The 11,550-nt window shown below is 40.4% G+C and overlaps 1 protein-coding gene across 1 annotated transcript; it reads left to right on the top strand.

Annotated features, from left to right (window-relative positions):
- Window positions 1–444: 444 nt before the first annotated feature.
- On the top strand, window positions 445–9,617 carry LOC112453126 (tyrosine-protein kinase-like otk; the record flags this gene model as incomplete). Its single annotated transcript, XM_025013690.1, has 7 exons — window positions 445–635; window positions 1,342–1,775; window positions 2,084–2,380; window positions 2,497–3,063; window positions 4,246–4,521; window positions 4,653–4,838; window positions 4,919–9,617. Coding segments are annotated over 7 exons (3,003 nt in total), but the record flags the coding sequence as incomplete, so codon positions are not given.
- Window positions 9,618–11,550: the final 1,933 nt, after the last annotated feature.

Genomic DNA, 11,550 nt, shown 5'->3' with positions numbered 1-11,550 from the left:
TAGATGATGTGAGTGTTAAGGAAAAAACCAAGTCCATTTCTTGTAAATTATTATATTAATATTATCCCGATGCAACATAGTTGACAATCTATTAAACATTTATTTTGTTTTCTACTTTCTTGCCTCCTCTATGTATGCTCGCGTGTTTGGTAATTTGTGGTACAGCCGTTTTTATACCTAGTTGGTTGATACCATGCTATATATACCAAGTAATGAAGGAGAGTACTTGCAAATACGCGTCAAATATAACACAAATAGATGTATAAACAATGTATTTTACATATTTATTTGTAATGATGTGTAAAATTGATCTTGGACTCGATATTTCAATCACAGTTATCCTATAAGTACAAGTTTTGAGTTCGCGCGTATAGAAAAAAATCAGTATATGTTTTAGCGTACCCCTACCAATAGCAACCTTGATATATGTACTAAATACATCGTACACCGCAAACGTTTATCTTGTTAATAGCTGATCACTTTCATGGGGCACCATCGATTTCTGTTTCAGGGGTCAGCGAGGCGAGCGTGCAGCTGCAACAGCCGAAATTACCGTCCGCGATCCGCGTGGACAGCGAGGTCGAGCTACGATGTCACGTTGACGGTTCCGGCGACATGAAATACGAGTGGTTCAAGTTGGTTGCTCTTCGTCTGTTCTAACTTTGTCCAACAATTTACCTGAGCGTCTCGCGCGCACAATAACCGGGGCGAGGAGAGGGGCAACTAATGCCGGTAGAGCCAGCAAGTGGGCGACGCGGGGGTGGACCGGAACGAAGAGGGCGAATTACTAAGTTCCTAGCGTAACTGACACCCGACGTTTACGGGATTGGCCTGGTTAATTATGAAGTGACACTCCCTCGCCCCGGCGTGCGCCATCGAGAGTCTCACCTTTGTGCCGTCACCTCGAATCATCCCCCTCGTCGTAAAGGCCCGTTCCCCGCGGAACATGTTGTGCATTTAATGACGTTGGTTGCGTCTACACGTCGAAAAAACCTTTTCTTCGATGTATTTTCGAGAAACCATCGTGTCTGTCGCTATTTTTCAGTTAGGGGCGCGAACAAAGTCGGTTATCGCGCGAGATCGTTTACGCAGTTCATTAATCTTTTACAAGAAATATTTTAGAGAATAAAAGAATGCACGTGTTCCAAAAATCAAAATTAGTTGGCTAAAGTTATACAAAGACAGAGACTTGGCTTGTCAGATAAATCTCTGCCTGAATATAGAAACAACAGCGATGTAATTAGCGATATAATTAACGCAAAGTTTGATTGCACATTTGTAAAATAATTTGTACGTCTCGCGAAGATGATTTAAGTCAAGAATTGGCTGTTCATTTTACAGGAATACAATGAGCGTAGCGCGAAGCGATCGTGTCGACATCAAGAAGAAGAAGCTGCACATACACAGAGCGGTTCCCGAGGACAGCGGCATGTACACCTGTCTGGCTAAGAACGAGGCGGGATCCTCGCCGGTGACCGAGAGCTACCCGTTAATCGTTTCCGGAAATGAAACTGCGACGATTAAAGTCGTTCCGAGAAACCTGATCGCTAAGCGAGGCGAGCCGGCCACTCTACACTGCGTCTTCGAGGACGCCGACGAGGTACAGTGGTTCTTCAAGGAAATCGGCCCGCTGGAACCTGACGAGGAGAGGATGATCTTCGAGAACGGTACTCTCACGATACACGCCGCCGATCAAAGGGACCAGGGATTCTACTCCTGCCATGGGATAAGGGACGAGACAACAGTCAGTTACACGGTCGAATTGCAAATTGCCTGTAAGCACCCGTGAATTTTCGACAGACCGACGATAATAGAAACCAAAATAGTATACTAAAGATAACAAAATATAATATAAGAAGACGATAAAATCAAATGATAATATAGATAATAGAATTAAAAATACGTTTAGATCATAAAAGTCTTTAGTATTATAATATTAATTGACTGTAACGGTACTGTTTTTTAAACGACAAAAATTGTTAAATAATACAAAATAGTAATTATTAGGTACAATTACAAAGTAAACTTTTTATTGTATTTTTTTTTAAACATAGAGTTTTGAATATGAATAAAAAACTTGCAGATTTGCTGAACTTCTCGATGGCCGCCTTCGAACCGAAACGTCCAACTCAACTGGCGATTGTCGGTGAGGATCAAGAATTCCAAATAAGTTGCCTAGAACCCTTAGGGCTTCCTCCACCCAAGGTTTATTGGAGAGATCCCACGGGACATATTATAAGCGATACCGGTCCCGTGCGCGTTCAAGACAACACGCTCATCATCGCGAGGGCACGAATGGGCGAGGACGACGGCAATTACACTTGCGTGGCCGAGAATCTCGCCGGTGAAACGGATATATCCGTCCAAATAGTTATATCAAGTAGGTATATAATTTTCCCGACAGAGGGAATATAAGCGTAACTAAGAAAAATTATACATTTTTCTATGTTTAATGATTCAGAAAAATTGCAAATATTCTGTCATTTTAACTTTTAGCCCCGCCAAGTATAATAAGCTCCCCCGAGTCACTCAGCGTGATGGAAGGTGATTCCGTGACGCTGACTTGTTCGTATTCCGGCATGGAACCGCCGGTGACGCACGTGCACTGGTTGAAGGACGGGACGCAGCTGAGGGAATCGGGCGGTCCGACGAGATACCGCGTGACCGATAATCACGGCAATGTCACACTGCATTTCAAGAGCGTTGACCTGTCCGACAAAGGGCACTACATGTGTCAAGTATTCACCACGGGTTTCCCGTCTCTGCTTTCGGACCCGGCCGTTCTCACGGTTGAGGAGAAGCTCAAATTCTCGCCACAGCCTGTCAATAAACGCCTGGAGCTCGGCTCCACGGCGAAGGTGTCATGTAAGGCCCAGGGTACCACGAACCCCACGGTGAAGTGGGTCAAGGAGGGCGAGGACGAGGAATTCCCTAAACACGTTCAGGATATTAACGGCACTTTACACTTCAACGGCGTCTTGGAGGAGGACAAGGGTCGATACACTTGCATCGCCAGCAACGCCCAGGGGTCCATCAATCACACGATCAGCATTGATGTAGTTAGTACGTATCGATGCTTGTACGGTGAATGTTAAGGATGTATTACCTATACCTTCCCAGCAAAAAGTACAGTAATCTGAGAAATCCAATATATATCGGTTGTATGCATACTTTAACGGCTTACTACTATTTAACATCATAACAAGGACATTTTAATGTTACTGATTTAAGTGATTTTAACCAGTTTTTATGATTATTAACAGCGTATTTGTAAATATTCTTAATAGAATATTTACTCAAAACTTTTGGCTGGGAATCTTCCCTGAATCTAACTGCTAGAAATAAAAATCATACATGTATAATGTGGATAAAAACAGAAAGTAACGGTTAAATATGATCAAAAATATCACGCAATAGTATAAAATATTATTATAAAATGAAAATAATACGCTAAATACGAGAATAAAAAATATAAATATCGACCAAATAACACAAGAAGACGTGGCAACACCGCTCGATTTTAACTGTTGGCTGCACTGAACGCCCGACTGCTATCACATGACTGTTATAGTATCTGTTGTATATTGACAGCTGATTATTAGAAAAGTGTAGTTAATTAAAAAATGTTGAAGTGAATAAAATCCCGCTTTTAAGATATAAGGGTAAGTGGATTTCAGATGCTGTATATAAACACCGGCTGAAAATGTCGGAAACCGGCAAAAAAAGGCGAAAAATATCCATATTAGCTACGATGAAACAACGACGTTGCCACGTCTTTAGGCGTCTTCGGCGTCAAACGCCAAAATCTGCGAGAGTGCTGCAGTTTTTACTTTTTTTCTCAGAAACTAGTCACTAGTCAGTGAATCATCGTGAAATTTATAGAGAACCTATGCCAATGTATCCTCTATACACCGTAATTTTTCCGAGATTTGTTCTCTATTTTTTCTTTACATTCCGAATGCATATGTTTGATAAACTGTCAATCTCTATAAGAACACATACAAAATTAAAAAATTAATATCTTTTAAACGAGTCAGACAATCGATCTGAAATTTAACACAGATTTTTAGAACATATAAGTGCACAATCTCTGTAAATTTCAGCTTGATCCCTTTATTTTGACTGAACGGACATACATAGAGGGCCTCTAGACATACATCCTTAAGCAAGCGATAAATTAATACTCTATAATAAATAAATTAATTTCATGTAATAAATTATAACGTGCTCCATTGTTTTTCACAGTCGCTCCAAAATTCACGGTACAACCACAAAATCCAACTGAGGCAATCGAGGGATATTCAGTGATGTTGCATTGTGCCGCCGAGGGTGATCCTAAACCGACTATTCAATGGGATAAAGATTCTCGCATGAACAATCTAGATAATCCTCGATTCGAAGTGTTAAGTAATGGAAGTTTGTACATTAAGGAGGTGTATCTCAGTGACGAAGGGAAATACGGGTGTACCGCTGGCAATAGCGGTGGTCTAAAGCGAGAGGAAGTTCAATTAAATGTAAAAGGTACTTGCATTAATCGCTATTACATTATTATAATATATAATTTTCTCGAATTAACTATTTTAAATTGATTAGAAATTAATACGATCTATTTTATGATAATAGATATCTGATAGAAATAATTATTATTTCAGTTGGGGATAATTATAGAGCCGACATGGATCTAGAAGCCACTGATGACGGTACGATGATGACTAAGACTGTAACGATTACTCTCAGCGCAGCCGCAGGATATATGGTGCTTGTCGTTGGTCTCATGTTATATTGCCGTTATCGCCGTCGCCGTAGGAAACAACAATATCTGCAGGAACAAACAGAAGGTATATTGTCAATATTAATGTCTGTAATAATTTAATTATGTATTATACATATATATCTAAAATACATCCATAAACTCTAGAAAAAATGGAGAACGGCGATGTGCAGGAGGAACAGACAGAGTTGAAGGAAACTGGGAATAAAGTTAATTCAACGAATAAGAAGAAAGAAAACCGTGATTCCCATAACAAGAGTGACGGCGCGGATACAGCTCACAGCCAGAGTAGCAACCAATCTAAGAAATCCAAGTCGAATTATGACAAGATCGCCGTTTCGCGAAGCAACCTGAAGGAATTGAAGCCTCTTGGTCGGGGTGAATTTGGTGAAATTTATTCTACAAAGTATCAGGTTGACAGTGACAAGGAATCCTTGGTTATGGTTAAAAGTCTGACAAACACGAAAGACGAGACTGCTCTTCAGGAATTTAAACGGCATCTGGATCTTGTCCATAAGCTTAATCATGAGAACGTTGTCAAGTTGATTGGTCTGTGTCGAGAAGAGGAGCCCGACTATATGATTTTAGAGTACACTGACTGGGGCGACTTGAAACAGTTCTTGATCGCCTCACGAAAGGACAGCAACTCCAGCCCGACGCATGAAACGAAACAACCACGTGCGCCCCAGCTATCAGTGGCGCAAATACTGTCGCTGTCGAATCAGGCCGCGAAGGGTCTGAAACACTTAGCCGATAACCGATTGGTCCACAAGGACATAGCCGCGCGCAATTGTTTGATCGCCAGCAACCTGACGATCAAGATCTCGCTACCATGCATGACCAAAGAGCCGTATCAGCAAGAGTACACGAAGCATCGGAATCAAGTAATTCCACTGAGATGGCTGCCCTACGAGGCAGTATACGAGGACGAATATTCCACCAAGAGTGACGTGTATTCGTTCTCGTGCCTGGTCTGGGAGATGTTTCACCAGGGCGAGTTGCCGTTTAACAAGTTAAACGACGAGTCCGTTCTGGCTCAGCTCAAGACGCAAACGCTCACGTGGAAGCCGCATAAGGCGGCACCACCGGCTCTTCAAGATCTTCAAGCTCAATGCTGGGCGAACGATCCGCGCGAGAGACCGACCTTCGACGAGGTCGTGTCGAAAATAGGCGAAATTGTGGTCGACAGTTGCCTATAGGCTGTAAAATCGCAACCGAATTGTGCGAGGCTCTGAATATCGGAAATACTGCAATAGGGGTAATGATTGTGTGGAGCTGTACGTCGAGAGGTAAGGCTGACGAGCGCCGAAAACCACGCGGCGGTGATCCCTCCCACGCGAAAAGGAGGGATTCAAGGACGCCGCGGTTTCGCGCGAGAATAATTAACCGGCTTTCATGTTAAACGCTTCGTATTATATACGCATAATGAATTATAGGGAACCATATACTCTTTTGTAAAAGGAAAATGCTTACTCATTAATCATTGAATGCGCGATGATTACGTGTCTCAATGACGTCGCCGCGGACCGCGATGTATAGACTTTATATGGAATTCAACATTTCGCGTTGTGCGTGTTATTTTAATCGTACGTCATTGCATTGTAATCAAGTGAGTATAGCATCTTCAGTGTACGAGGAGTTTTGATATATTTTATATATGGAGCTCGCTTTAGAGATTCAATTATCATTGTATTTTGAGCAATCTTGGATTTCTCTATCGTTACGCGAAACGTCATTTTTCCGAAATTGCGCGCGAGCAATCTTCTCCGTACTGTGTGATTATTGAACGTTATATCTCGATCTCTACTGCTTCCCTGTTATAGAGTATCAGATGGAACGAGATGAAACCATTGGTTCCGCAATAATTATTCATATTACAGTATTTTGTCGTGTCTACTAGCTCGATAAGAAAATAATATTTATTTCGAATAGCATCTCCGCTCCAATGACTGTTCTTCTATCGTCGTACTAAGTAACGATTCTGTATGGGCCCATTACACGTTATTACGCAATTAATGCAATACTTAGTATACAGTATCGATATAATAATAGGTATCATCACCATACATCGAATACTCGTAAGATACGTTAATTGTTAGGTGAGGCCGAGGCCAAACACTGATAAACGGAAACGTTCAATCGGATCGTTCGAGAAAACGATCTCGATTGAACGTCGGCGTTCGGACTCGGCGCTGCAATGACATGCATATTAAGAAAGTATCGCGACCATATCAATTGACGAAGGAAATCTTATCTACGCCTATTTTACTTCTACACCGCTAAGATATATAAAAAGAAACCTTTTATAACGTATATTATTTATAACATATATATTTATGTGTGATAAGAACGCAATCGACCACTCGTATTTGACGAAAAAGACGGCCTTGTACATATACCGATGGTATACATGTAAGTTTTTTTTTTAAGCGCGAGAAATTAGCGTGAATTATCGTGTTAATTTTTATTTATCGTGATTCGAATTTCTGATGGCTTTTTTATTTAAGAAATTTCGTATATATTTGTATCAGAGGTAAAAGGATCATGGCGCGTAAGGCTAGTTGCTAGCACGCAAGAAAATGATAACAAGAAATCAGCATATACAGAATGGTACTTAAAAAACCTATTTTTACACGCGGAAATTAGAGAGTCGATCGAATCAGAGGCGAAGTATCGCTCGCGATACTATTTTTGCAGTCGGAATCTACGGTTTGATAAGTAGCGCGAACAATCTATTTGACGCGATGGTCCAATAAGAGGGATGTGCTGAATATATATTTGACTCCGTATCCGATTTATACAACGAATATCAATGTTTATATTTTAACGGTATGTAAATTTTAACGTCGACCCTATTTTTGCATTTAATTCTACTATGTAAGAAACTGTAAAGGAGAGAGGGAACTCGCGAGGCAATTATGATGCGCACGCGTTTGCTTCTTCCACTTCATGCAAGACTTCCGTTGATGCTTCATAAGCCAAGTGTTCGCAGGGTACGAGAAAAGAGAACCGCCGGCAAGAGTAACGGCATTGAGTCGTGCAGGATAGACAGCGTTAGAAAATGCTCGTAACGAAAAATATTCGTGTTGTTATAACTTATTCCGCGTCGGACTTACGTATTACGAGTACTTACCGGTTCTAATAATTTTTGGATGTTTAACGCGCAGAGCAGTACAAAAGTTATTTAGTTATTTGTTCGGCTTCGTTGATCAACAATGCGGTTCGATAGAACTTTACATCTGGATTTACACGCTTTTGATTTTTGAAACAAAAAAGGAAGCAAAGAGTAATTGACACGTTGTCGAAAGACCTGTCAATCCTTCGTCAACGTTGATCTCCAGCACGAGTCTTATCAGGTGCAAAGTAACATTTTCATTAGGAAGTAGTGACTTATTGCATCATGAATTAAAATCGATCGCGCAATTTGTTTGATTCGATACACGTGTCTCTAGCAACGGAAAGAACTGAATGCGGAATCAATTGAAATAGGGCGTGTTTTTAAATTCATCTATTGATCGCATTATGCGCAAATGTAGCTTTTACGGAGCAAAGTTGCCTTTGCGCATAATGCGATTGATCAATCGATGAATTAAAAAACTCGCCCATAATAGAAAAGAAGCAGATCAGTGCGATGAGGCTGCTCTGACATATCCGTTTGTTCTTGGTGATCCGTCTAAAATTCTTCCGAGAATTTCTTCTCGAAAAAATTTGATGTTTCTTCCGAGGAGCAATTACGAGTGAATCTTCGGCTCTGTGCATGTTAATATAAATACGATGTATCATATACGCATATTAAAGCACTGACGTATAACACTGCCAATAATAAGTAAATACTGTTCTCTAATTTAAAGCACTCTCGTCATACCGGAAAAACGCGCGAGGCAAGCCGCGAAGGCACTTTGCCTGTGAGAGCATCGTCGTGTATTCGTGGGCGCTCTAATTAAGGATATGTAAAAGCACGAAATGAAATAATCTTTCAAGGTATCGAATTAGCTCGTAGCGTCTCTACGAGCGAATTTTATAATGCTTCCTAAATGTTCGCTATATACGTCAAGAAATATCCTTGTGATCAGTGATAGCGGGCGTACTTAGCGACATGAAATCCGTCGCGTACTTTTCGCATTTAATTTCGAGAAAAGACTCGTCGGAGAAAATTAAACTGTTCGAATGGAAAAGATGGCAGAGATCTGGAAATGTATCCAGAGTAGATACTTTCGCAATTCGTAGTATTCGACAATAATAATACGAATTCGAAGTAATTCGACAGTTTTGTTGTCAAATAGGAATCTTTATCCAAAGTTTGCGTCTGAATGAACAGGAATATTAAGTTACATGCGGAAAGTACGGGGATCGAGTATGTCTAAATGTAAAGGGATATTCTTAAAGCACGGAGTGCGACCTGAGTACGACCCATCACTGCTTGTAACATAAACTGCGTTAGGAATAATAAACATTACAGCGATCTCTACTCCGCAATTACGAGTATGTAAAGTTAAGATCAATTATCCAAGTCCTATGTGCTCATATCATTCGCTCAGATTTTAATCGTGAAACGACCATCACTGCCATAAAGAAAGCAAACAAGGCACGCCGGTCGCCGCGCCGTGCCGCATGCCGGCGAGTTTCGTGAAGGCTACCTATTATATCCAATATGTCTAGTCATACACGATGACGAAGTGAACAGCGTACGGGAAGCTCATTTGAATGACGTTCATATCCTTAGGAGTTCCAAATCGATTTCTTTTTTACAATATTTTGTAAATATTTGTACTTTTTTATCTACGTCGTACTTATGAATTTTTCGAATAGTATGTGCTACGATTAAATAAAGATGAGAAAACACGTATGTAATGCGTATCATGATTATACTCAACCCATCTTATCCTTATCAGAACCCCCCCTCCTTATCCCATGCTAAACTGATAAAATGAAGAATAGATGGTTTATTCCATCTCTCGAGGTTTTAATTTTCAACTTTAGCTAATGATTATATCTGTGTTTGTAAGAATTATCGCGGAAATTCTGATAATCTTTTTTTTATAAAAAATTCATTTAATTCATTTAAAATAAAAATTGACGCAACGTAAATAAAATCGCTATCTGAATGCACGTGATCGTTAATATTCTAAGAAATCTAGGAAATAAAGATATTAGTAAATATAGAGACTTAATGAGAGGACTTGTATATATAGTTTTCTCGTGTATCTAAGAAACATCGGTAGCCGAAAGGTAAAAGAAAAAGAATGCATGTTATTATGGGTAGAACATTTGCGAGTACTAGAGAAAGAGGTGGCGTATTACCTAATCAAATTTATTTTTACTTAATATTTCATGGTACAGTCTATACCTATTATGATATATAAAATAACGTAGTCGTCGAATGCAAACAGGTTCAACGAAAGCAGAAACGTCGACTGAGTAGCGCCCAGGAAAGAAAGGTGATCGAACGTCCGATACGAAAAACATGTAAATCATCGATGCGAACGCAGTAACGTGAGAAGTGCGTTTAGTCCTTTTACGTGTGTTTATATATTAATTTATATGTAAAGTCTAAAAAAGGTGAGGATGAGTCTACTTAATCCTTTAGTACTTAATTCATTAATACAGCGTAGCAGCCTCACTCTCTAATAGTATACTAAATATAATAATGGTATAATGCAGTAATTATTTCGTTAATATAGATTATTAACATTATATAAATAATATAATCGTCGGAATTCGTATAATAAACAATGATACAAGATATTTTTGTCGTTTTAGTTTTTTAAATTGTTATCATATAGTAATAATCACAATAGCGTATTCTGAAAAATAGATCAGGGTCCCGTGGGCAGAGGGCGGAGTGCCTCATTTCTTCCGAACAATTTTCTCTCCATGTCGCTTCTCTCTCTCTCTCTCTCTCTCTCTCTCTTTCTTCCGCAGCTTCCGCTATCCGTCGCGCTTTAAAGTTCTCCACGGGTGCCCGGAACCTAAATTAGATCTCAAGAACGATTGCAAGTCTCGATGGGACCTCGCAAAGTCCGTACGCGTACGGTTCTTCTCGTCTATGTCTAATTGCGCCGCAAGGACTCGAAGTTGCGATATAAAACTGCATTTCACTCAACAGTCTTTGTTTTTACGTGACAGTATCAGAAAAAATCTATATATATAATCGCGAAGATAGATTGCTATTTCATCGCCAAGGCATTACATGACTCGGATGTTTCGAAGACAATCGAGTGACGATGAGGCTCTCGAGGAGCCTCGATGAACGTTCGACGACCATAAGAAGGCCGTATAGTTTCGACGATTTATAACCCGCGATTATTATTTCCCGCGACTTTTCGACTTTCGACGCGTGTCTCATTGATCGAGGATCCGTACAAGTATATCCGTTGCATCTTCGGGTGTTCTGCAGTGAGACTAAACTGAACCCAAGCCCCTAACTTGTTCCTTCCTTTTCCTCCCTATATCTGACTTTCACACTTCCAGCTTTCCTTTTTTCATTTTTTTTTTTTACTTTTTTTTAACCGCGTCTCTGCCACTCTGCCTAGGGAACCCACTATAACAGGGCACTATGAACAGCAGTCTGCTGGCTAAGTGACTTTCCGAATCTACAATCGTTCCTCCGCATTCTCTCTTCTCTCTCTCTTTCTCTCTCACTCGATCAGATTCCCCTCTCTCGCCCTGTCGCACTCTCTCGCCTAATCCTCCCGCACACAAGAGTTCGTCCCCCCGTCCTAATTCCCGTGTTCTCTCTCTCTCTCTCTCTCTCTCTCTCTCTCTCTCTCTCTCTCTCT

Source organism: Temnothorax curvispinosus, unplaced genomic scaffold (assembly GCF_003070985.1).
Source record: "Temnothorax curvispinosus isolate PA1 unplaced genomic scaffold, ASM307098v1 QBEX01004079.1, whole genome shotgun sequence".
NCBI lineage: Eukaryota > Metazoa > Arthropoda > Insecta > Hymenoptera > Formicidae > Temnothorax > Temnothorax curvispinosus.
The sequence above is the reverse complement of the archived record's forward strand: the minus strand, read 5'-3'. Positions and strand labels throughout refer to the sequence as shown.